The sequence below is a fragment of the Leopardus geoffroyi genome, chromosome B4, assembly GCF_018350155.1.
Source record: "Leopardus geoffroyi isolate Oge1 chromosome B4, O.geoffroyi_Oge1_pat1.0, whole genome shotgun sequence".
NCBI classification, from domain to species: domain Eukaryota; kingdom Metazoa; phylum Chordata; class Mammalia; order Carnivora; family Felidae; genus Leopardus; species Leopardus geoffroyi.
In genome coordinates, this window is record NC_059341.1 from 49,068,543 (window position 1) to 49,095,757 (window position 27,215).

At 43.3% G+C, this 27,215-nt stretch overlaps 1 protein-coding gene across 2 annotated transcripts in view; it reads left to right on the forward strand.

Annotated features, from left to right (window-relative positions):
• PTPRO (protein tyrosine phosphatase receptor type O) overlaps positions 1–26,843 on the forward strand; it is a 243,670-nt gene extending 216,827 nt beyond the window's left edge. For both annotated transcript variants that reach the window (XM_045464471.1, XM_045464473.1), the window contains 8 exons: positions 9,081–9,171; positions 10,232–10,308; positions 11,137–11,271; positions 12,556–12,678; positions 17,427–17,581; positions 19,623–19,758; positions 24,476–24,596; positions 25,559–26,843. In XM_045464471.1, coding sequence (XP_045320427.1) covers positions 9,081–9,171; positions 10,232–10,308; positions 11,137–11,271; positions 12,556–12,678; positions 17,427–17,581; positions 19,623–19,758; positions 24,476–24,580 — 822 coding nt within the window. In that variant the 3' untranslated portion in view covers positions 24,581–24,596; positions 25,559–26,843. The remainder of the gene's footprint in view (positions 1–9,080; positions 9,172–10,231; positions 10,309–11,136; positions 11,272–12,555; positions 12,679–17,426; positions 17,582–19,622; positions 19,759–24,475; positions 24,597–25,558) is intronic.
• Positions 26,844–27,215: the final 372 nt, after the last annotated feature.

Here is a 27,215-nt window from a genome sequence, read left to right on the forward strand (position 1 = left end):
TTGTTCAAAAGAGGCTGAGCTATCTCATGTAATCAAAGGAATCACAATCGGAGCTCCAGTAGGGGAGGAAAGGGAAGCAGCTCAGTCTCAGGTATGTTGGAACCAAAGAACACACCCCTGCAGGGACACCCCCTACCCTCATTTTTTTCCTCATTTCTGCTTCTCTCTCTGTTTGGCCTCCCTTTCTTTCACTACAAACCAACCCCTGAGCGTCAATGCTGGTTTCCACAATTTCCAAAGGGAACTGTTGACTCTCCTTCTTATTCAGGGTTTGAAAATTCACAACCAATTCTGACTGGCTGACCTGGGTTGTGACGTCCACTCAAACTAACCACAGCCAGAGAGGGCGGAATCATGTAAGAACAGGACAACTCTTACTGGAACCACTTGGCTAAACCAAAGGAGACCATTAATCCCAAACAAAGAAAGGACACTGGGAGAACCACACAAGAAGTGATTAGATCCTAGCTTCAGGTGCTTCAAAATTGTGAAAAGTGGAGTAATAAATTTTATGTGATCATGTTTAATTTATAACATGCTGAGAGCTTTGATATCTTCGATATGTAAATGAACACATCCAGGCTTGTTTCATAGGACTTATAAAGGAGGTAGGAATGTACTAAAGTGGGAATCCAAAAGTCTTAATTCTCACTAACATTTTGGCATTAACTAATGTTGAAAAAAAGCCACAATTACTCATCACCTCAACTTTTTCATCCATAAAATGAGTAGGCTGAACTAAGTCAGTGGTTTTCAACTGGGCCAGTACCAGGGATTACCCCTAGGGAGAGTTTGGGAAGGTGTGGGAGTATTTTTGGCTCTCATAATGACTTAGAAGGAAGCTACCAGTAGTATTCAATGGAAAAGCAGACAGGGATGATAAATATTCTGCTCTGAGTGAGACTGTCTTGCACAATAAAGTACTGTCCCAGGTCAATAGTATTCCTTTGAGAAATAGTAAATGTAGGACAAGGGAATATCCACACGTTCTAACTCATGGGTATTAGTGTTCTCCAGAGAAACAGACCAATAAGAAACATATACATGTATAAACACTAATGCAAGGGCACCTGACTGGCTCTGTCAGAACTTGTGACTCTTGATCTTGGGGTCATAAATTCAAGCCCGACATTGGGTGTAAAACTTACACACACACACACACACACAAAACTGCTAATACAATATAAAAATCAATATAATTCTTTCATAAGTTTATTACATTATGTAATTATTATATATTTAATTTTATGTAATTATTGTAATATGTATATCCTATATCCTATATATGATAATATAATAGACGAAATATATATATAAAGAGATGGACTTATTTTAAGGAACTGGCTCACACAGTTGTGGGAGCTGGCAAGACTGAAAACTGCAGGGCAGGCTGTGGACCCCACGAAGAATTGATGTTGGTGCGCAAGTCCCAAAGCAGTCTGGAAGCAGAATTCCCTCCTTCTCAGGGGATCTCAGTCTTTTCTCTGAGAGTTTTCAACTGATGGATGAGGCCCACCCACATTATGGAGAGTCATTTGCTTTCTCAAATCCCACTGATTCAAATGTTAATCACATTAAAAAAAAATACCTTCCTGCAACATCTAGACTGCTGTTTGACAAAGCACTATATACTCTGGTCAGGTAGACACATGAAATTAACCACTAGACCATGATTTGAAGGAGTATTTAGTATCTTCATTTATTATGAAGCTTTTTTTTTTTCATATATCTTAGAACATTGTTGGTCAAATAGGTAATGTATTTGGTGCCATGCCCTCACGTTGTATCTCTGCTCCGAGCAGAAACTAAGAGTTGGATGCTCAACCGACTGAGCCATCCAGGTGCCCCTCCAGAAGTCTGCTTTAAATCACAGGCTCAGCTATATTTTCTGAGCTGACATTTGCCCAGGCAGTGACCCACTGGCCTGACTCACTTCCTTTTTCATTCTCCAGCCTCCCGGGCACTGCCAGCCTCCAACTCCACCCGGCTCCACATCCTCAGGTTCTATGCCAGGATAGCCTCAGCTATTTCCTAAGACTCATGCTTCCATACCTGATTTCAGGATGTAGGTCAGACCTTTCACAGGGTGGCCCTCAGATTTTCCTGAAATTGATAATCAATCAAAGCTTAAGGGAAAAAAAAGGTTTCCTACTCTAATAGGAACCCAAGAGGGTATCAAGACGGTTGAATCGTTGGTCTAACTAAATTCAGTAGCTGAACAGTTATTTGTCCTATTTTTATGAATGCTTAATACTTTATATTCATTTTGATTCTGACATTGAAAGATCACACACATATTGAGAAATCACATCACCTATAAGCATTATGCAAATTGAAACTAATGTCTGGATTTACATATATTACCAATACGGCTATAAGTAATACATGAAGCTATACGACTTGCTAATTTGCACTCACTAAATACATTCTTTTTTCACTCTGCATCTGATTTTGGATCTCCTGGAAACATTGATTATGCTTCTTTTTTTTTTTTTTTTCATCGTTTTTTTATTTTTGGGACAGAGAGAGACAGAGCATGAACGGGGGAGGGGCAGAGAGAGAGGGAGACACAGAATCGGAAACAGGCTCCAGGCTCTGAGCCATCAGCCCAGAGCCCGACGCGGGGCTCGAACTCACAGACCGCGAGATCGTGACCTGGCTGAAGTCGGATGCTTAACCGACTGCGCCACCCGGGCGCCCCGATTATCCTTCTGATGAAACTGTACATCTTTACTTAAGGAGGTTTGGGCTCCAGGATTAAATTCAAGTCCTCCTTTCATATGTCTCATATGGAAAGGTTTTGAAGAGCCAGACTTTAGAGCTTGAAATGTGAGCGTCCACGAGACATACCATATATTGCTCATTCTGCCATTAATTTCTGTGTTTTGTATTGGTTTGAGCAGGATGCTAGCGAAAGCCCTTACCGTTTTTGTTCAGAAATGTGGTTGCAAAGGTCAAGATTAGCTACACTCCTGGCCACATAGTTCATGAGAGATGATCTTTGATTTCTGATAGCTTCTGTTTGCAGCTGTTTTTTCCTGTGCTCCATCCAGTGCACTGGAGACCTGCCCATAGTCGTTGTTGAAATAAGTCGCCTTGAACCCTCTCCAACAGTTCTTACACCAGAGGTCTTGCTTGGTTCTCAGACCTGAGTTCTCTCCTCTTCCTAATCTTCTAGGTTTGGTCTCTGTTTCCCAGTGCCGGTACCACTGACTGGAATGTTGCCCCTAAATCCCCTCCTAGCGCCAGGGCCCTGCAGGCTACTGCTACACTTTCCTGAGGTTGGCGTCCTCATCCGGTCTTCCTTCACCTCCCAGAGATGCCCATTACTAATGCACCCTATTCTTCCTTTAGAATACCTGTTATGGGTTTAATTGTGTCCCCCCAAAAGATATGTTGAAGCCCTAGCCATCAGCACTTCAGAATGTGACCTTGTTTGAAAAGAGGGTCATTGCAGGTGTAATTAGTTAAGATGAGGTCAGACTAGCCTAGCGTGGGCTCTTAGTCTGACTGGTGTCCCTGTGAAAATTCAGCTGTGTTAAGACACAGACAAACAGAGAGAATGCCATGTGGTGACAAAGGCAGAGCTTGGAGTCATACAGCGGCAAGTGAGATTGCCAACAAACCATCAGAAGCTAGGAAGAGGCAAGGAGGGATACTCTTATATTCCTCTACAAGTGACAGGGGCCAGAGGTCCCTGCTGACACCCTGATTTGGGGCATATAGCCTCCAGAGCCATAAGACAATTAATTTCCGTTGCACTAAGCCACCCAGTTTGTGGCACTTTGTTATGGTGGCCCTCAGATGAACGCAGAGCCTCACTAAATACTTTGTTCTAAATCCCGTGCCCTTTTGTGTTCATCTGGAAACCAGCCAGACTTTGCCCCATTCCACTGAGCCTTTTACTTGCTACGGATGGCACTGCTTCTGTCAACACCACTCGTCCCGCTGTTGCTCCTCACTTCTTCTGTAGTCTAGTAACCTCACTCACCCGATTCTGATGTCTACCCTGTCCCAAGTGCTTACCACCTGCTGACATTGTTACAGACTCTAGAGCCAGAATACAAGTTGTGGTCTTCTCTGAAGATTAATGTGCATGGGATGGACTGGATATGTTCTCCCAGAATTGATATGTGGAAGAGGTGGGGTCTTGGGACGGTAAGTAGGGTTAGACAAGAAAGGCCACGTGAGCACACAGTGAGATGGTGTTCATGTGCGAGTCAAGAGAAGCCTCAGAATGAAATCTGCCTTGTCAGCACCTGGCTCTTGGACCGTGGGAAATGCATTTCTGTGGTTTAAACCACCCCGCCTATGATATTTTGCTATGGCGGCCTGAACAGACTAATACAGTGCATGTGTTCGGGCTTTGCTTTCCAAGACCTGCACGCTTCAAACACAGCCCACACGACAGAGACTGCCATTGGGTTTTGGGGATTGCATTCATTCTTTAGGGCCTGCCATAGCAAATTACCACAATCTTGGCGACTTAAAACTACAGAGAAATATTCTCTCACAATGCTAGAGGCCAGAGGTCCAAAATCAAAGTGCTATCAGGGTCGTGTTTCCTTTGAAGGCTCTAGGGGAGAACCCTTCTTTGCCTCTTTCAGCTACTGGTGGCTCAAGACACTCCTGGGCTTGCAGCCTGCATGACTCCAATCTAGGTCTCCATCGTTATGTGGCCTTCTCTTCTCTCCTCCAAGGACACGTGTTGTTAGATACAGGGCTCACCCAGATAATGCAGAATAATCTCATCTTATGATCCATAACTACATCCGCAAAGCCTCTTTTTTCATAAGCCACAACCACAAGTTCTAGGGGTTAAAATGTGGACACATCTTTTGGGGAGCCACCACTGAGCCCAATGTGCAAATGACTACATGGCCCAGGGGAAAAAAAACACAATGATAAGTTGTGACAGAAACAAAACTGGCAAATGAAAATTCAAAAATGATTTATGTTGGTTTCGGGCCATCACCTCATACTTTGCCTTTATGAAGATTTAAGCCTCTGGAGTTTCCATATGGTTGGAAAGAAAATAACTACAAAGCCACTGAACCGGAAACTGAGTATTTGATTTTCCACTTAGTGACAGGCTAAATTACAAAAGATGGTGAAGCATTTTGTGTATACGCTCCTGTTCCTGCTTTGCTACGGTTCAGCTCTGGCAATTTACATTTACAGTGTTCAGACAATTAAACCTCTCTTATCAACTAAGGGCATTTACAGCAGGGAGACAACACACAATTAAAGTTCTATCATTCAGTCAGCTTCCATATGTGCTACAGCTCTCAGCTCCAATCTGTTTCCACACTTTTCTTTTGTATCTGAGGCCTCTTCCTGTGGCTCGTCAGTCTGTCCTCAAAGCAGGGGATTTGTGGGGAAAGTTGTCGGTCTGGTAGTACAAATGGCAAAGGAGGGAGAAACTATGCATACAGGCAAAGCAAAACAAAGCATCATAACACCAGCATTTCATAATCATTATCAATAGGGCTGTATTTTTTTTTTAATTAAAAAAAAATTTTTTTTTAACGTTTATTTATTTTTGAGACAGAGAGAGACAGAGCATGAACGGGGGAGGGACAGAGAGAGAGGGAGACACAGAATCGGAAGCAGGCTCCAGGCTCTGAGCCATCAGCCCAGAGCCCGACGCGGGGCTCGAACCCACGGACCACGAGATCCTGACCTGAGCTGAAGTCGGACGCTTAACCGACTGAGCCACCCAGGCGCCCCAGGGCTGTATTTTTTTTTAATGTTTATTTATATTTGAGAGAGAGAGAGCACATGAGTGGGGGAAAGGACAGAGACAGGATCCCAAGCAGGCCCTGCACTGTCAGCTCAGAGCCTGACATGGGGCTTGAACTCACAAACAGTGAGATCATGACCTGAGCGAAAGACGCCCAACCGACTGAGCCACCCAGTAGGTGGTGCCCAGTAGTACCGTATTAATATTTGTTGAGTTTATCATTCCAGCGGATAGTCACTATACGTGACTGAGGGATGGAGTTATTTATTGTTAGCCTTATCTTACAGAATACTAAACTGATGTTAACAAGAACTGAACTACTTTTCTAAGACCCTACCATTTATGAGTGGTACCACAAAATACGCCATATGTTTTGGCAAACTATAAAGACACTCTCTAAAGGAGGTAGATTTCCAAAATATTTTAGGCAATGGATGCATCATCTAAATAAGCTTATTACTGCCAAGAGGAACTAACCTAAAAATACTTGATTTAGTTTAAAGTTGCTAAAAATAAATGATTTTCCTACAAGAACATTACAGTCAGTCTTTGAAAACCCTTTAAAATGGAAAACCACTTACAAAGTGACAGTGACAAGCTTCTGTTTAAAGGCATTTACCAAGCATGTATTTTGCCTGAGTGGAAAAAACCCATTTTGTGAATGGAGGATCAAAGTCAGCGTGGCTTGTCTTTAAGGTTGGCTTCAACGTGGGCCAAGGAACTTGAGATTTTGTGATCTTAAAAAAGCCAAAAGTGTTGGGACGCCTGGGTGGCTCAACTGGTTGAGCATCCAACTCTTGATTTTAGCTCAGGTCATGATCTTATGGTTTGTGAGATTGAGATCTGCGTCCAGCTTCACATAGCACTGAGCGCAGAGCCTGCTTGGGATTCTCCCTCTCCCTCCATCTCTCCCACTCCCTCACTTGCACATGCATGCTCTCTCTCTCTAAAAAAATTTTAAAAATAAGCCAAAAGTGTTGCAGAATTAAAGGAGGAGAGAAATATGAGCGATTCACGTCAATCCATTCGTGCTGACCACAGGTTTGCATCCCAGGGCCAGTAAGCACATTCAGCTGTCAAGGTCCTTTTATGGGGAAGCAGCAAAAGACCCAAGAACTTTATTTCCTTAAAGCATATGCTTTGCAAAAAGCACTTAAATCCAGACAGAAAGGCCATGAAAGAGATACGCCTGGTCAGCCTCTCAAAACATCACCAGTGTCTCCAACTCCCTACTGAAGTCTTTCCAAGAGTCTCCAAAATTCTTCCCCCAGATATGTATTCCTCCAGCTTATGATTCATTGAAGTAAAAATTGGGAGGAATTATGAAGAGTTAAATGTGTGTGCAACATTAACATATTATACGAGTAAAAAAACTTACAGCAGGTGGTTTCTCTACAGCCTCACTGAATAGTATTATAGAAAGGTGCATACCGGGGCGCCTGGGTGGCTCAGTCGGTTAAGCGACCGACTTCAGCTCAGGTCATGATCTCACAGCCCGTGAGTTCGAGCCCCGCGTCGGGCTCTGTGCTGGCAGCTCAGAGCCTGGAGCCTGCTTCGGATTCTGTGTCTCCCTCTCTCTCTGCCCCTCCCCTGTTCATGCTCTGTCTCTCTCTGTCTCAAAAATAAATAAAATTAAAAAAAAATTAAAAAAAAAATAAAAAATAAAAAAAAAGAAAGGTGCATACCATACAGATGATTCCATTCACAGATGGTTCTATATGCTGTTGACTAATAGTTCCTTGAAATTTGTTCAGGTATAACCAGACCTGCTGCACTGGTTGTGCACTGTTCAATTATATGGAGCGCCATTCACACAGACCAGAGTGAATGATGCCTCCTGGAAAATCCAGGTGACCTGACTGTAATTGCTTGTTTCCTATAAGAGATGAAAGCTTAGAAGCCGCCCCCCTCTCCTGCATCCTGTAACGTAATCTTTTTGAATTATGATGGTTGTCTGTTTACATAAAAATTGCCCTACTAATGCACATTCTGATAAATTGGATTTATAAGAGTACTGATACACACAGACAGGTACCTGGATGTTCCTATTTTCACTGACGGGTTTGCCTACCCATTACTGATTCATCCTTACTGTTGAATTTATTACCAGATATTTAGTGCCTGTAGATCTTATATCTTGTAACACGGAGAATATTCCCTACTCGTTCCTCACTCTTTCTTTTACTACTTCTTGAAGACCTGTTGCCTGCAGGAGAAATACCTCATTGAATAGGAATATTTACATATATCATATAAATTTCAGTTAATACATACTTCCAAAAATCTGAAATGTCTCTGTTTTCAAATTTTCCACACCTTGAATGATACTCATAATGCCTACCTTCTCCACATGATCACTAAACTATCCATTGGAATTGAGTGGTTTTTTTTAAGTTTTATTTATTTGTTTTGAGACAGAAAGAGCACAAGCAGGGGAGGGGCAGAGAGAAGAAGAGACAGAATCCCAAGCAGGCTCCGTGCCATCAGTGTAAAACCCAACATGGGACTCTAATTTATAATCACATGTGAAATCATGTCCTGAGCCAAGATCAAGAGTCAGACACTTAACCAACTGAGCCACCCAGGTGCCCCGAGAGTATTTATGTATTATGTTAGTCAGCTGTTCCTCCAGTAATGCTATATAAGCATTATATAGTGTAAATCTCAAAATCTCAGTGATCCACAACAACATTTTTTTAAATATTTATTTTTCTTGAGAGAGAAAGGTAGAGAGCAAACAGGGAAGGGGTAGAGAGAAAGGAAGAGAGAATATTCCAAGCAGGCTCCACACCATCAGCATGGAGCCTAATGCTGGGCTCTCACTCACAAACTGTGAGATCATGACCTGAGTCGAAACCAAGCGTCAGATGCTTAACCAACTGAGCCAGCCGGGCACCCTGATCCACAACAACATGAATTTATTTTCCTCATTCAAGGGTCTGTAGGACAGTGGGCAGGCCGGCTTCAGGCCATGGGTCAGAATTAGGTCTGCTACAAGTGTCTCCTCATTCTGGGGCTAGCAGCCTCCCTGGGTGTTATCACAGCAGATGGCTGCAGCACAGGAGGGCAAACCAAACTGAGCAAGCACACTTACGGCTTCTGATTGGAATGATTTCTTCCCAAGTTCATGGGCCAACGCAAGTGGAGAACAGTGGAATGGAGAAGCACGCTCGGCCCCGAAAGGGAGCTACTGGAACATCATGTGGAAGAAGGGGGGTGATGCTTCTATTACAGGCAGGGAGTGAGGAATAATCCAATGTGAACAATAAGCCAATGTGAACAGTAACCCAGTCCACATCAAGTACGGAAACTCAACTCTATTCTCTGTCATTTACAGGAGTTAAAATTGATTGGACTGGACATTCCACATTTTGCTGCAGACCTTCCACTGAACCGATGTAAAAATCGCTACACAAACATCCTACCATGTAAGCTTATCACTAAAGCCTGTCCTAGTGTCGTCTCTCAAAGGCTGACGGACTGTTACTGCAGATGGATTAGTTTCCCCAATCTCTGGCTAACCCCAGCTGTGGTCTGGATCCTCAAGGCCATCTCTGCCACTGCATTGATCCCAATCGTGCTTCCGTGTTACTCAATTCTGTCCTGTGTCGGAAGATTTAATTTCTTTGCTTTCAAATGAATTGTGTCTGAGAAGGAAAGACTGACCATTTGGCTCTTTTTTATCTCTATTTGGAGATTAAAAGTCTTAGCCAAACTCGGGGTAAGATAATCTGAGCTCTCATAAACTACTTTCAGTCAACTCCCTGACAACAGCAAGAGTGCGGTGTATTAAAATACCTCCTCTTCTGGCAGGTTCTGCTGTTGCTTAGCGTTTTGTAATAAAGCCAACATTCAAGAGAAGAGTAATATAAAGTACTTATAGGACAATTAAAATACATTCCAATATAGATTTAACTTTCTGCCATACTGGGTAGAGGTGGGGGATGCTGGGAGAAAATGGAGATTGGGAAAGAAGAGAGGTGAAAAAGCTCTAGAAGGACAACCCTTCCTTGATCAGGCTTCTTGATAAAATTGACTAGTGTCATCATTTACACTTTTACATCTATACACATTTCAGAATTTACTTTTCTCATCTGAAGTCTGTTTGCACAAAGTCCATGCAACCCCATCTTCTCTGGGTTTCCCAAAGGCAGTGGATTCTCTGGATGTGTTAGGGGACATGGAAATCATGGATTTAGGCTACATTCTACAGCCTTCCATACAACCTACCAGATACCTTAGTTCCTATAAATATCCTACACAATCCCCCTGAGGCCTGGAGACAAGGACAGGGAAGCTGACGGGAAGGAAATGGTGACTGCGAGGTGTTTCTATATTTATTTAAACAAGAAACTAAGATTGAGGTGTGGCTGAAGTATCAGGCTAAAGTAAACGTGGACTGCTCCGACTTGCTATTGGTTAGAGAAAGTTAAGGCAATCCTTCTTTCCACTCAGAGTTTTGACATTGTTTCTTCTTATTCTTTACAGATGACTTTAGCCGAGTGAGATTAGTCTCCATGAATGAAGAGGAAGGCGCAGACTATATCAATGCCAACTATATTCCTGTAAGTAAAAGACAATAAAAAATGTTTAAAACCAGGCGTCCAAATTCTAGCTCAGACACAGGAGGACTATTAGAGCTATACATATATGTCAAACGGTTAAAAAGAGAACCATTCTCCACCTGGCTACCCAACTCTGAAGAATTATCCTATTAATTCCCAGTATCCCACTTCAGAATAACAAATAGGGGGAAAAGCCCATAGATTAGTAATGTTCACGTTTCTTTGTAAAGAGTGAAAGTGAAAGTAAGTAATTATATTAAACATCATCTTTTTTTGTGTTTAAACTTCAGCTTTGGGGTGCCTGAGTGACTCTGTCGATTAAGTGTCAGACTCTTGATTTTGGCTCAGGTCATGATCTCAAGGTTCATGAGTTCAAGTCTTGCGTCGGGCTCTGCCCTGACAGTGGGGAGCATGCTTGGGATTCTCTCTCCCTCTGTCTCTGCCCCATCTCTCTCTCTTCCTCTCTCTCTCTCTCTCTCTCTCTCTCTTTCTCTTTCGAAATAAATAAATAAGCCTTGGTTTTGGCAACGCAACTCAAAGGGCTCCGCCTGAGCCCCTATTTTAAAACTAGTGACTGTTTTCACAAAAAGGTACAAGTGCGATTGCATGTATACACTTCAGAGAACAATACTTATAATCACGCAGACCTACATGGGTCAGTTACTCTGATTACCTCTTTGATGGGAAAGGGAGGAACCATTACCTAGGTGTGTGATCCTTTGCTAGGCTTATCCCCAGTACATTTTCAGTTTTTCTTCATTTGTGTGGAACAGCATTTGGTGTTGACAGTAGCTTCTTGGGTGACCGCTTTGTCACTTCATCTTTCAGGGATACAACTCACCCCAAGAGTATATTGCCACACAGGGACCACTGCCTGAAACCAGAAATGACTTTTGGAAGATGGTCCTACAACAGAAGTCCCAGATTATTGTCATGCTCACTCAGTGTAATGAGAAAAGAAGGGTAAGTGTCTAATGGGGCTGTTCCCACTGGCAGCAAAATCTGTACCAGCCAGGGCTATGGCTGGAGTGCTTACTATGTACCAGAAACTTCCACTTGCTTCTTTTATAATGCGCACAATAATACTATACAGTTCTTCAGAGGCAAGTACAGTAAAACCTTGGTTTGTGAGCATAATTCGTTCCAGAAACATGCTTGTAATCCAAAGCACTTGTGTATCATGCGACTTTTCCCATAAGAAGTAATGGAAACTCAGATGCTTTATTCCAGAACTCAAAAAGATTCATATAAAATGATTACAATACTATCATATAATCCAAACTAACAAGGAAAATACAAACTATAAAGAAAAATAACAAATGAACCTGAACTTACCTTTCAAAACCTTCGTGGCTGGTGTGAGGGAGACCAGAGAAGGGAGGGTTATTGTGTAGGACGGCTTTCACTATCACTAACAGATGTTGACCACAGTACAGTATGAATAAACTCTTGTCACATACTGTATTTAATATAACTGGCAGTAAGGCAGCAGAGGAAAGGGTCTATATCTGCAGGCAGCCTGACCCAGAATGAACCAAAGCATTCCTAAGCTTACTCTTGTATAGAAAAGCAAAGGACTGTCCATAAGTGCTTTGAAGTGACAAAAAATACACCAGTGCCAATTGTGGGCACCTTCCAACATTCTGAAAAATCACTGATTTCTGCCAAACACCGCGGCCTGAGACTGAGCATCTGAGCATGGGAGACCATGCCCACAATCTCGAGCGAGAGAGAGAGAGAGAGAGAAAGAACCATTGGCTTAGTTGTGATCATGTGACATCCAGCATCACATACTACTCATATTGCAAGACATTGCTCATTTATCAAGTTAAAATTTATTGGAAGTGTTTGTTCCTCCTGCAGAACACTCACAGAACAAGTTACCTGCAGTCCAAGGTTTTACTGTAATTTTGTTTTCTCTAAGTGAGCACAGACTATTTCTTTCCTAGCCTCTTTGTTTTAAAAGGTTGTGTGCGGGGTGCCAGGGTGGCTCAGTCGGTGAAGCATCCAACAGTCAGCTCAGGTGATGATCTCAAGGTTGCGAAGACTGTTCGAGCCCCGCGTCGGGCTGTGCGCTGACAGCTCAGAGCCTTGAACCTGCTTCAGATTCTGTGTCTCCCTCTCTCTCTGCTCCTCCCCTGCTCAAGCTCTGTCTCTCTCCCTCTTAAAAATAAATAAATGTTACAAAAATAAATAAATAAATAAATAAATGAATAAATAAAAGATTGTGTGCTATTGTCACCTCAGGTGAAATGTGACCATTACTGGCCGTTCACGGAAGAACCCATAGCTTATGGGGACATCACCGTGGAGATGATGTCAGAGGAAGAACGGGAAGACTGGGCCTGTAGACACTTCCGGATCAACTATGTAAGTCAGGTGGCTGTCCCCACGCTGAGGGACACCGACGTGTCAGAGACCAACCCCCCGTCATGTAAGACTATGAGCTCTTCCAGCTTTGCAGCACTGCTTTCTTCAAGAGATAAATCCCACGTTTAGTGTATTTATTTCCAGTTTCATCAGCAGTGCTGTGTGGATGAAATGGTTGGCCTGGAAACCCCGAGGAGATGGAATAAAAAGTCTGCACCTTTCCATCTCAGATCAGCCCAGGGCAATAGGAGACACAGGGCACCACTGCTCACCAGTTACAATTGAGAAGTTCTCATTACTTAAACTAATTGTGGATGGGTATACTTAGGATATATAAGGCACACTTAAATTTTAAACTAAACACCTAAACCATGATATAGTAGTTTGGGTTTGGTTTTCTTTGGCTTTTTTCCTTATTTTTTGTTATGGTTTGGCTTTTTATTATTTCAAAGCTATTTCTTTTTAATCATGGTTCCATATCTCTTTTCAAATGCTATTGATTTCTGAATATTAGCATGTTAGAAAAGTCTAGAGGCACCTGGGTGGCTCAGTCGGTTGAGTGTCCAACTCTTGATTTCTGCTTAGGTATTGATCCCAGGGTTGTTGGATCGAGCCCCATGTCTGACTCTGCACTGACAGCAAGGAGCCTGCTTGGGATTCTCTCTCTCTCCCTCTGACCCTCTCCCCTGCTCCCACTCTCTCTCTCTGTCTCCCTCAAATAAAATTTAAAAAAGAAAAAGGAAAGTCTATTTGTCCTGGGTCTGCTACTTCTCTGAAGATTAGGCTTCGAGTTCATGCCCAATGTTTGGGTGCCAGGCTGGGTGCCCCTGTCAACCAATCACCCTTCTTCACACACAGTAGTCCCAGAAAATAGGAGGGAATTTTTCTAGTACTCACTTAAACATGCTCTCTGTTGAGGACACCATTCAATAGGAAAGTCCTCATCACAATGTTCTCTGCCTAGAAACAACACTTCCTAACCGTATACGTCAGGGGTTCAAGACTGGGCTATGGACAAATTGACCACTGCTTGTTTTGTAAAACCTATGAGCCAAGAATGAGTTTTAAATTTTTAAATGCGTGAAAAAAAAAGAAAAATAATATTTCCCACCAAATATGGAAATTATATGAAATTCAAACGTCAGTGTCCACAAATAACATTTCATTGAAACATGGCCACACGTTTGCTTACATATTGCCCATGAGTTATTTTTGTGCTGCATCAAGCTTGAATCGTTGGAACAGAGACAAATGACCCTTAAAACTAAAATATTTACTCTCTGCCCTCCACAGAAAATGTTTGGTGACCCTTAATATGCACAATAGAAACAAATATTGTCCCTGTCAGTGCAGCATAAGTACTCGTGAACTAGCCACTTACTATATTTGCAAGTTAAATCACTTCTTAACCACTGGAAGTTAACAATGACTTTTGTCACAACGAGAATTTGGGCAAATCCCTAGCAGACTGCTTCATGCTGTTCCTTTTCTTTGAAATGGCCATCTCCTCCCTAAACACATTCCACCCAGAGTTTCAGCTCAAATGTCACCTCCTTTGTTACGTTTTCTGTAGTCTCTAGACAACTTTATTCCTTTCCCCCTCTGCTCTGTCCCACCTACTGCTCTGTCGCAAGACATCAGAGATGGCTGCAGTTCTCTCCCTTCGTGTCCGCCTCGCCCAGTGTGCTGTGAGCTTGGGAAGCAAGTACCCTGTTTTAATAAGCTTTATAATCCCAACCTTAGCCACTTATAAAAATCTTTGTGGAATCAATAAATCAGTGAATGAATGAAGGATTTCAAATATAATAAAGCACTTGGAAAGACCTTCCATCAGAGAAAATACTTGACAGTCTGAATGCCATTTGAATCCTGCTTTCTTTTTTGGTTATTTTAGCTGGGAAGCCAGTGTAAACTGCTGGAAAAATGTAGAACAAATATTTCCCTAGGTTTGGATTCAGGAGACAAGAAACTGCAGAGCACAAGACAACACCTGTTCCCATACCTGTTTCCTTGGCAGGGAAGAGTCACAGAGATCACTGTATGATCAATACTATGCTTCTTGTCCTTGGTCTTTTTTTTTTTTTAATTTTTTTTAACGTTTATTGTTATTATTATTATTATTTTGAGAAACAGAGAGAGACAGAGTGTGAGCAGGGGAGGGGCAGAGAGAGAGGGAGACAGAATCCGAAGCAGGCTCCAGGCTCTGAGCTATCAGCACAGAGCCTGACGCGGGGCTCGAACTCATGCAAAGCAAGATCATGACCTGAGCTGAAGTCGGACACAACCGACTGAGCCACCCAGGGGCCCCTTCTTGTCCTTGGTCTTAAATTATGACCTATCTTTCAATGACAATCATGTGAAGGGCTTGAAACATAAGAATAAAATATTGAGTCATAGTGCTTTCTGGTAAGATTGTTTATACGGTAGACACAGTCACGAGCATTTGGTCCTAGAGTGCCCCCTTTTGGCCATAAATGCAGAATCTAAAAGAACATTGTGCCCTGCCAGTGAATATGTTTTTCTATTTGTTTCCATTTTTGTTTACACTCTTCTTTATTCCCTCTATATTGACATGTGGAAACTTTCAGAGTACAACCAGATAAAAGTATATGAGTGAGGAAATCGGGGTAAGAGAGATTTTGGAACGGCTAAGATAAGTTTTTCTCCTTCAACAAGGAAAGGAGGAAAATGACCATGGCACACAGTTTTTCACTGTCCAGTGCTTAAAAACTTGGCATGAACTAAGAACTGGAAACTAAAACCAGCAAAACTTTGTCCCCATTGATGTGTGCCTTGCTATCCAGCTTGACCAGGGATCACCCCAATACCTCTGTCTTACAGCTGTAGAGAGACTAACGACAATATAAGCATTGCCTATTTTGGAACCACTTTGCTCATTTTAGCTGGAGACATTTTCAGATCAATTATATATATGCATATACATATATATACACACACATACATGCCTACAATGCACAAACCTTTGAACTAAGCCTATAATCAGCCTTTGAAGAGAGCTAACATTTTTTGTGAGCTTTTCTGGGCAACCGAAGTTGTCTAGTGATTGATTGAGTGTCCTTCGGTCCTCATGGTGTTGAGTAATGGAGCCATTATGCACAATTTATTATGCTTGGGTTACTTTATTGCCATACTTCCTGAAAACAGCAGTGAGAGGGGCAACATTTTTGCAGACTTCATGCTCTATGTGTCTAAGAAAGAGCCCTTGAAGGTGGTGAGGGGGGTACTGCATGTGGCTTGGGATGTTTAGCCTTAAGTGTCTGGGGACAGTGGGTCTAATTGGGTGCTGATTTACTTATGTTTATACAGATCTTATTATGTGTTTATTTATATGCTTTATTTATGCATTTACTTATATTTATACAAATTCTACTCCACCCAAGACCACTGACTCTTTGGAATTCATCCCTCTTTAATGCCTGAACCTAACTTTAGTTTCAAACTCATAACCAGGCCAAATTCTTCCAAATTATGATACAGTATTCCATTCACTGAGGGGATTTTAGGCTCTTGCCAAGTTTGAGGGAAGGGGAGTGAATTAGATCTTTGTTGGGGCCTGGGTTTGGAATATTCCTGACTGTTGATAACAAGAACAGAATAAATCTTTATGCTTACATATTAGTAGAGACTAAAAAGAGTGAATCTTGAATTATCCTGATAATTACTCAGTTCAGAGGGGACAACAATATATTTGATGTATGGGTTAATATGAATAAGATACATGTACAAAACATACCCACTCACTGGGATTCCCAAAGCCAACCATATAAATGCCCTGAGCTGGAAGGAAGAGAGTGGTGGAAACTATGGAGTAGTGGTGATGCTTCATATCTGACCAGTCCATTCTTCACAGACATGAGCACACTTAATCTTCCCAACAACCCCTGCGATAGGTCGTATTGTACTCTAACATCTAAAAAGACGCATCTTAGGTATGAGAAACCTGCTGTTCAGCCAGTTTGTCTTAGGTCAGAGCCCAAGACCGGGATTGTCCTATTGGTGAGTTATGGCAAGTATGATCTTGGGTAAAACTGTAAGGGAGCAAGGGAGGCAGGAGAGGACAGGGCAGGGAAGGAGCCAGGCACAGCTGTGGGTTCAGCTGAATTTTAGCCTCAGCTGCATACCATGGGGAGTGTTGGGACATGAACGGCACCTTACAGTTACATGTGCCACTCCGACGTAAGGGGGCCGGCATTTTATACCCCAATATCGGTCACTCCGTAGCTGTGGACCCCCCTCAGTAGGAGAACACATCCTCTCAGGCACACTCCAGCAAGGCATTTCCCTTCGTGGAGGGACAACCATGAGGAGGACAGAGCCATATGCTGTTAGCAGCAGCTGGAAAAGGGGCAGTCAGCCTGGCAAAGGGGACCCTATGGGGGAGGGTCACCAATAGCACCTCCCACGGTATTTTGGGGCCAAAGCTGATGCCATTGCTAAATGGCCGAGCCAGAATACACACCCTGATCTGCTTATGCTCTCATCTCCGCACAGGCCTGGATTCGCCGATTTATCCTACTATTTGAAGTTTTAAACAATTAGTATTTTTTCCCCAGGGCCTGCTTTGTGCCAGACACGATCCTCAGAGCTGGAAAGGGAAGCGTGCTGACCAGGAGTGGAACATGGCTTTCACTTCTTAATGGCATTAACTTGTGAGCTGCAGTGGTGGCCCGGGCCAGCTGGCTAGTGGACCGAGAGATTAATGCTCGCTTTGGCTTTTTCTCCTAAAGGCTGACGAGATGCAGGATGTGATGCATTTCAACTACATGGCGTGGCCTGATCACGGTGTGCCCACAGCAAACGCTGCAGAAAGTATCCTTCAGTTTGTACACGTGGTTCGACAGCAAGCTACCAAGAGCAAAGGCCCCATGATCGTGCACTGCAGGTAAACTCATCAGCCGCGTTTTCTGTCGCAGCACCACAGGCTTTGCTTTATAAAGGGAATCACCCACCAGTCCATACATCCCTGAGCACAGTGAATTAACGATTAAATGAATTATGAATCTATAACATTTACAACTCACTGATACCTTACTAGGTACACAATTTGCTTATAACTTGGCTTTTCCTATCTCCTATAGCCTATGAGATAGATATTTTTATTCTCATTCTCAGCTGAAAGAAAGAAGTGGGGAGGTTAAGGGACTCGCTCAAATTCGTGCAGCCAGAACGTGGAGGTAGGTTAGGACTCAAATCCAGGTGCGCGGTCTCTAGAGGTCGTGCCTTTAGGTACTGTGTGAAATTACCCCAGCCTATGAGAGATCCCGAGTGGTTTGTAACATGGCCAACTGCAAGGGCAGATTAAAAATAGCCGATCACAGCCCAGAATGATATTAATAGACATAAAAGCAAGATGAGGGAAAGGAGAAATGAAAGTACTCAGCTCATTCAGATAGACATTTGCTATGATTGCTCTTAGAGATTGTCTCTGAATTTCTAGACAGCTCAAGTGAAAGGGGTTGTATGATCTAGCACATTATCCAAAAACAAGGGCCACACTAATTCCTTAGGAGAAACAATTATCTTTGAATTCAAGCTTTCTTTCTCACCAAGTGAACCAAATCTCCATCAAAATCCATCAGGCTGACATGATTTCATTGCAAAATTTTTATGCAACCCCCAAAGAGCATGGGATATAAATATGTTCCCACTGTATGCCACGGATAGAAATGGAATGGGGATGTTAGAGGAGGCACTGGTAGCCATGTCAACCTAAGTAAATAAGTCTATAATCCTGGGTCTAACACCTTGGTCTTTGTGAACCAGAATGGCTAGGGGAGTGTGTGTGTGTGGCGGGGGGGGGTGGGGGGGGGGGTGGGAACAGAGAGAGAGCAGTATGTGTCTGTGTCTGTCCGGAAAGAAAAACACTTTGTAAGCTACCCAGTTGGGATCAGGGAGGATATTCTTGCGTGAGTTCACCTCACGTGTTCACAGGTGTCACCAGACAACATTATCTGGCTTCAACACCATTCTTCCCATGAGCAGAAAATAAAGGTGCTCAACCACGTGGTCAAACTCGTGGTTCCTTTCCAAGCAGGAAGCAGCCACAGTTCTGGATGTGACCTTATGGGTGCTCACCCAGAGGCAGAACGTTTTCTCTTAGACAGTAAGTCTTAGGAGGGAAGAGTTGTCTTGTAGAAAAGCAATCTCTGAACTCGAGGCTTCTAGTGTTGGATTTCTCTCCCAGTAGAGACTTTCTCTTTTCTCATTTTACCATAATTCACAATCCGCAGCCTCTCAGTGATTGGGAGAGAAGAGCTGACTTGAACATGTAGATCTGGGGGCTCTCCTGACCGCCGGTGGGCAGCGGTCAGTGTCAGTCACTCGCTCCACTTTGTTCCGCTCTCTGAGCCCTGGGATTTGGGGACTGGAAGAGACTGAGTCCAGATATCAAATGTGATTTGGAGGCAACTATCTAAAAGATCGCTGGGAGACGGAAGCAGGCCCAGGACCCACCAGAATGGCCGGTGTGCTGTAAGGAAGGTCTGGGATGGTGAGCTCAACTTAGGCCTGACGGCACACAAGTTGCTATGGCCCCAGAGCTAGAGCTGGCGTGTGGCATCTCAAGCCGACTTTCCAGCAGGGTGTGTGTGCCTAACTCTGAGGTTATGCAGAACGCTGCAACTGTTTATGTGTATCAGCTCTCCAACAGGCTCTACGTGGAATCATTACTTTCCTCCGGAAGCAGAGGGCCCTGCGGGAGAGGGGGTGTGTGTGAGGCAGTGCAGACCCACATCTCCTTAAGCGAGGTGGCAGGGATAGTCAGAAATGTGCCATCGAACGACACCCCGGACCACAACTGCACACTTCAAAATCGGTTAGGAAAATACTCTCAGGAGTTCTTCCCTTTTCTCAGTGGTGCCACCTGTAGTTTGGGGGGGGTTTAAATTGCCAGAGGAATATGTTGTCTGAACACTCTTTTGCAGTGCTGGAGTGGGACGGACAGGAACATTCATTGCCCTGGACAGGCTCTTGCAGCACATTCGGGATCACGAGTTTGTCGACATCTTAGGGCTGGTGTCCGAAATGCGATCATACCGGATGTCTATGGTGCAGACGGAGGTAGGAGCAGAATCAATACGCATTTTCAAATTTGCCCTGGAATGAGAAACTTCTCGTTATTCAATCTCATGTTTCAAAACTGTTGTCTCCATTTTTTTTTTCTGCATCCACTAGTCCCAGTTTTTTATTGTGCATGTTCAAACTGCTTCAGGGTATTAAAAAAAAAAGATACTAGCTTCTAGCAATCTCTTCGGTGCATAGAGCTGGCACTGTTGTTGGCATCATATGCCCTTCATAATCCAGAGCACGTGGATGTATCTATGATATCTATAATGGAATAAAGCCTCTTTGAACAGACTGAGAGTTCAGTGAAGGTGACAGCCAATCTGGGTAAATGCCACCGAGTGGGGACTGTGGAACTGACGTGATTTAATTCATACTTGAAATGCTAGATTTGGTTCAGTTAGTTTGGCATTAGTTTGTCCTCCATAACCCTCTGTCCCAATGCACTTTTGATGATGATCAAGGGTTGATTTATGCTTCCTGTCCCCCTTATGATTTTAAGGCTTTCCAGCTCCCAACCTAGCAGTGCAGCCAGTTCCCTTGGTCTAAATGAATGGATTTATCATTGTAACAACAAGGGAACATCCCCCAGAAATATCCAGCGGTGTTATATGCCCCCTCCTCCTCCTCTTCAGCCAAGCCTTCTCCTCCCTGCAAGCCTCAGAATGCACCCTGGCTGGAGTGGCAGCCCTGGGCCGCTGCCACCACACAACACACACTGCCTCCAAACAGCAACAGGTGTGCACCTGGGGGCGCCCCGTAGCCTACGCACAATAGCTTGTTCCTGATCCTAATCACCAAACCATAGTAGCGACTTCTTAGCTTCCAGCTTACAATAATCCCTTTTTTCCCCCAAGGGGTGTGCAAGAGGAATGCTTGTAGAGTACAACACAACCAGGCCTGACCTCGTATTCCATTTCCAGACTAAATGCCGCCTTAGTCTTTTTCCTGCTTTTTCTACAATGCACCACTAGATGTCAGTCTAACTCAAAAAGCGTGCAGCCATGGCTGCTGTCAGTGCCCCGGTTTTTCTCCTCTGCCTCTGCTCTCCTGCCTCCCCACTCCCACCTTTCCAAGGCTGGACACAGCCGACGGATGGTATTTATTTCTGAGCTATAGCAAGATCATACCACTTTGGAAAGAGTGACCCATTCACACGCAGGTGCCTCATTGATGATGTGTTTGCTTCCTCACTTCCTTGAACCCACTCACATCCCAACTCTCCTGCCTTCTAATTTACAGTGGTGGGGACGTGAACTAATATTACCTCCTTATCGTAAGCTTGAAATGTGCTGGTTCCCCAGAGAAGCCCACTACCTAGTGATTAAACAGTGCTTTATGAATCGGTCCATATTTTTGGTTTCCACTTCTATAAATTTACATCCTCATATGTGGTTTAAAATGTCCCCATTATGTATAGTAATCCCCAGCCTTCAAAGGGCCACTCCTTATTTTAAGTATTTTGGATGTGATGAATTGTCTGCCCCATTGACTTAATTTATGCCTCTTATAACTTTATAGACTTTGATTATAGCCTGTTTGCCTATGGCTTTCCCAATTACAGAATCTTAATCCCCTTTTAAAAACTACCTTCACATGGCCGACCCTCCATCCAGTTCTCAGCGCCATTATCTTTCCTCACATGTGGTAATCGCACAAAACTAGAGCAGCCTCCATGTGCCTCTCTGCAGAGCCGAGGAAGTATTTTGTTTTTCTCCCTAACGCTCTGGCCCCGCATTTTGGTTGTTTGGCTTCTTTGTTTGGGGCAGCATTTTAGGTTGACATCTCCAGGGAAACGGTCTTTTTAAAGTACAGCATCCCTTCCATGAACTCTTGTGGGAAAACTCAGTCAGTAAAAGAGGCAGAGGTCACCACAGGTTACTGATTTTTTCCAACTGTTCCAGCTTCTTGAGTTCCCTCAGGATTCTGCAATGGATGCTTTCTACTTGGAGTTACTTATTTATCTCCGTTTTGTTAGTTACGTCTGAAACATCTTGTCCATTTACCTTTATTTTTCATGGCTTCTATGCTCATCATGGTTCAGCCTGTATTTTGAATGTTAGGGTTTTCCTAACATCCTTCTTGAGCCCGTTCATACCCCCCAGACCTTCTGTCTTCTACTTGACTGATGTTAACATGTAAGGAGCAGAGTCAAACAATTATTTTCTTCAGCTTTATCATCCCACAGTACCCCGTTGACACTAATGATTTTCAAGAGGCCAGTTCGGATTCTCTCTCTATAAACTACCTGCGTGTTGTGTACCGGGTTTCCTCCCGTGGCTGGTTTCTAATTTTCCTGCCTCCTCTAGACTACCCGCCATCTCCATTCCACCACCCCGCCCCACTCGAGCAATTGCAGAAGTTACCGATTAAAACAGCTGTGTCCTGAGATGCACATTTCACGTCCCGGCAACATGCTGCATGGTCTGCAGCGTTGACATGCCCTCTTGCCTTTTCTCAACTGACCGGGCACGTGGTCTGGGCCTCTCCACAAGAGCAGGAAGGGCAGTTAGAGAGTAGGGGTGGTGGGGTGAGACCCCGTGAGGGCCTGGGTCACAGCATGGCCTCTGTACCACCCCCTTCACCTCTCACAGGCCCTCCGTCATCTGTAAAATGTGAATGATGCATTTGTGAATCGTACAGCACACATCATGGAAATATCACCTAGACAAGCACGGTGAAACTGTAAAGGGCTCTGTATGGATGGCATTCACCTCTCCTGGGCTCTCTTCTATTTTTATCAAACGTTTTGTTTGATTTTCTTCTAATAGGCTTCCCCTGGCAGTCAGTGACGGCTTTGCTTTGAGCAGCCATTCTCCTGATCAGCAGCTTAGACTTCTCAGGGGCCCTCAAGGATGTGTCTGTAAATAGTCTTTTATTTACTTTGCCTGTGGTCTGTCTACTTTTTTTTTTTTTTTTTAATTTTTTGACACCCAAGTTTGGCCACTGAATAGTTATGCACTGAAGAGCCAGGCAGTTTCTGGCCTTAACTGTGGCCAGTGCCTGACACAACACCAGAAACAACGGAGTGGTGTGTGATAATGAGAAGAGGTAGCCAGTTATTGATATTATCACAAAATAAGGGAATATATGGGGCGCCTGGGTGGCTCAGTCGGCTAAGTGTCTGACTTCAGCTCAGGTTCATGAGTTCGAGCCCTGCGTCAGGCTGTGTGCTGACAGCTCAGAGCCTGGAGCCTACTTTGGATTCTGTGTCTCCCTCTTTCTCTGCCCCTCCCCTGTTTGGGCTCTCTCTCTCTCAAAAATAATAAAAACATTTAAAAAATAAGGGAACGTATTTTTTCCAAAGCTTGTTGAAAAATACAGATTGGGCTTAGGTATCAACTCAGTGAGGTTTGAAGCATTAACCTATCTTTTATAAAGTTGTACAAAAGACTCCTTAAATCCTGCAAATACCATGACTGGTTTTTATTTCAAGGTTATTTCTAATGGTATTACTTACAGAGACGCTCTAGGCAATGAAGACAAAGTAGAAAGATCATGAAGTTTCTTTGATTTCATGGCACTAAGACAGCTACTCTCCATATGCTGATGCATTTCATCTCCATCTTCAGTCAAGTATAACTTTCATCCAGTTGTGCTTCGATGCTACATATACATATGCTAATTTTACATTCTAATTTTCCACCTAACATTTTGCTCTGTGTATCTATCATCCCAAATTGTCCAAAACTCTATAAATCTCATTTTAAAGACTGAATAGTGTTTCAGTATAGATCTGCTGTAACTTATTTAAACCATTCTCCTTTTAATAGAACATTAATTGGGGTCTTTTCCCACTTGCTTACTATCTGCGTCCAGAGTGTCACTTATTAGCACTTTATTAATAATACCTCTGCCAACCAAGATGAAAACGATGGCTTCAACAAACTCAAGTTATCATTGAATGTGACTTTTCCCCTTCGGTTTTGCTCACATCATGGATGAAAACCAATTGTTTGAATTTACATTTTTTTATTATGTCGCCATTTTTTGCTTATGGCTTAATATTTCCTCGGTTTACTTCAGAAAATATTTACTAAGCACAAGCTGAGTGCTAGACATTAGGAATAAAAAGATACAGTCCCTGCCTTCTAGGAATATTTGGTCTAATTGTCGATATATTTTGTCAGTTTAAGTGTGTGTGTTACTGATTGGAGGAATTTTAAAGAAAAGTAAAGGTATCGACTTTTCGTCATAATTCTAGAAAATAATTTTCTCTCCCAGTTTCTGGTTTGACCTTTATTTTATTCTTTTCACTTTGTTTCATATACAGTGCTTTCAAAGTTTCATTTGTAATTTGTTACATCGTTTTGAAGTTTAGAAAGTCCTTCCTAAAAGGAATCAGAGAAAAATTAACCTATATTCCCCCCCCCCATATTTTTATGGCTTAATTTAGTAAACTTCTTGGATTTTATTTTGGTGTATATTATGAAGTGATACGCTATTTTTTTTTTTTTCAAAAGAGTCCCACGATTTATCGATTGGACATTTTCTTTAACATTAAGCGGTGATTACATAAACTCTATTATTAATCAGCATATTTTTACAGTGGATTCTCTTGGATTTGCTAGTGATAAAATTATTTCAGAAATAATGGAAATTGTTTTTTGACATCATGGTATTTAATCCTGCCATAGGATTAAAATAGTCTGTCTTGGCACGTGTTGGCACAAAAATATCTTGTTCTGAAACACGTTTTTGTCCTATGCACCAGGAGCAGTACATTTTTATCCATCAGTGTGTGCAGCTGATGTGGACGAAGAAGAAACAACAGTTCTGCATCAGTGACGTCATCTACGAGAATGTTAGCAAGTCCTAGTTCAGAACCCGGAGCGGTAAGTAGACAAAAGGCCGTCACGGGCACTCTGTCTTAGAACAACAAAAGGCAGCAGTCACAGGTTGTATGGAGTCTGCCCCCACAAGTGGGGTCACAGGGCGAGATTAATACCACTGCAGATCTTAGAGCTTCCATGTACCCGGGTTGGTAAGTGTGACATTAGGGGCTTCAGCAACTCCTTGGGACATGACCTTCATTCTCTCCACCTGAACTTTAAATTGTTCTGATACTGGATCCATGCACGAAATGTCAGGATACTCTCACCCAACTCTATCTAGATATTTTGTGCAAATGTTTTATTGATTACAAGGGTCATACGAGGGGTTAGTTACAAAAAAGACGTGAGCTGGAGCACACATCCCAGAGAAGAAAAACAGTATTGGCAATATTCTCAGAAGAGTGGAGTTTAAGAATGCCTTGATCTCATCCATGATGTGAACATTTTCCTGAGAGCTTCCTGAAAACATTAGTAACATAGTTGGTGCCTTGTGCTCAAATTGGACCAGGAGATCAGATTTGGGAGGTGTAAGTAATCTTAGCTGAAGTAACAATATGCCAATTCAAGTCAGTAAACGGAGTGTGAAATGTATCTGACTACACTGAGGTGGGGGTGGGGGGACCATTCACAGGGTGTGGAGAAGGTAGCTGTGCATTGCGGCAGGAAAATGGAAGGATAAATAGCGTATGGACCAGTGGGTAGCAAGGTAAGATTAGCACTCTACCTTCATATCCATCAAAAGACAGAAAGCCCGAAGAGGCAGGAAGGATAAAGACTAAGAGACAAAGGGAAAGGGAAAAGGGAAAGATATTTAGATCCACAGGAAAGGCTTACACAGAGGAAGATGTACAGATAAACCTATGTCACAGAGCTGTCCGTGTGTGGCTTGACGCTCCCAGACCGCTTACTCTCTCTTTCAGTCTCTCTCTCTCTCTCCCTCTCCACCCTCCCCCCCCCCACAGGACAGGACATGGTGTGCACCCATCCTCCCTTGCTTCCAGAGTTTTTTAGGGGCGCTGCTAGCCATTTTGCTAAGAAGAGCCCCTGCTTTGTAGTATGTGGCCAAGGAGATGATTTGTCTCATTGAAGCACCGGGAAGACTTAGCCTTAAAGAGCCTCCAGTGTCTTTTGGACTCTTTTACTTCTGGACATTGAATAACGGACCACATTCAACCGAACACCAGAAAGGTCCAGACGCTCTGCAAAGGGCAGGAAGCACAGCACTTCCGAAGAAGAGTTTTCTTGGCCCTTGGCTGGTTGGGCTGAGTTTTTGTTGTTGTGGTTTCTAAGTGCAATAATTTTTGTATGTGTGATTTTATCAGGAAGTTGACTTGTTTTCTACCCACATGACCGATCAAGCCCGTAGCCCAAGAGGGAACAGGCATTGTTAGTATCAAATTATACCTCATTGTTAAAAAGCGGCATGGCCACACATGAGGAAACGGTAATTCTGCTCCACGGAAATTGAACTGGCAAAATCTGTACTCCGACATTCAGATGCTGGACCAGGAGGGGGGGAGGGTGCAGGGGGGAAGAGAGAGGGGTTGTACCCACGGATCAACTGCATATCTTTTCCAAATATGAAGAGCTGTAATTCAGCTTCAAAGTAGAGTAGGAAAAATATTTAAGTCTTAATTGTTCTAGTTCTTGATGGCTTTCTTCCTTATTAACAGCTAAGTGTTTTTTCCTTGGCCCTCTTGAACTAATGTCACCCTCCAGATTCTTTTTCAACAAATCAGATCTGGTTCAGAATGGTTTTAAGAAGGACTCTTTAGACTCCACTGCTGTCTGAGCAACCCTGGTGCCTGGAGTTTGCATTCCTTTATCTGTTGACCTGCATACGTATGAAAGCTGTTTCTTTGAGAACTGTAGGCTGTGAAAACGCACTTTCTTTCCCCCAAAGAGCTGGGAACTTATGAAGTTATGGCAATGAGCTGCAGCATGCTAGGACAATTATTTGGCGGCGTTTTTGGGTAATATTGTCAAGCGTTTCTATGGATTCCAGCGTTTGATTTCTTTTCGTTTGGTTTCATTTTTGGTTGTCCGTTTCATTTTAACCAGTGTTAACTAGTAACATTTTATTCTTCCGATTTTGTACAATTACAGTACATGACTGTGTATTGTGACATTTGACGGCATTGTGAAGCCTGTTATTTTGTGTCACTTCCTTAAAAAACAAGAGGTGATGGTATGGATATACAAAGGAAAACATTCTGAGTGGAAAGTAAACACAAGCTGACTGCTTCACTGTGGCAACGTGGCTGTCCTGCCTCCCCGTGCGCGTGCGCATGCCTCTGTGCATCTGATCTGATGGCTGCCCCTCGCCCTGGCTTCCCTTCATTCCCGATCATCTTCATGAAGCCATGTACCCAGGATCAGCTTAATATTTTATCGGTGACCTTAGTGGTGGTGAAGGATGCCAAGTGAACAGCTCCACACCCTACTGTCTCTCGTCACCGAGGAGCCCTGGCCACCGCGGACCTTGGCACAGTTCTGTGCAAGACCTGGCCAGCGAGTGTCAGGTTCACCTTGCAGGGGGAACAGCAGAAGATGCCCACACCCTGCAGGTTAACAGCTTGGGCTCCTCAGGCATTGTCAGTTCTTACCTCCTTTCCTCTC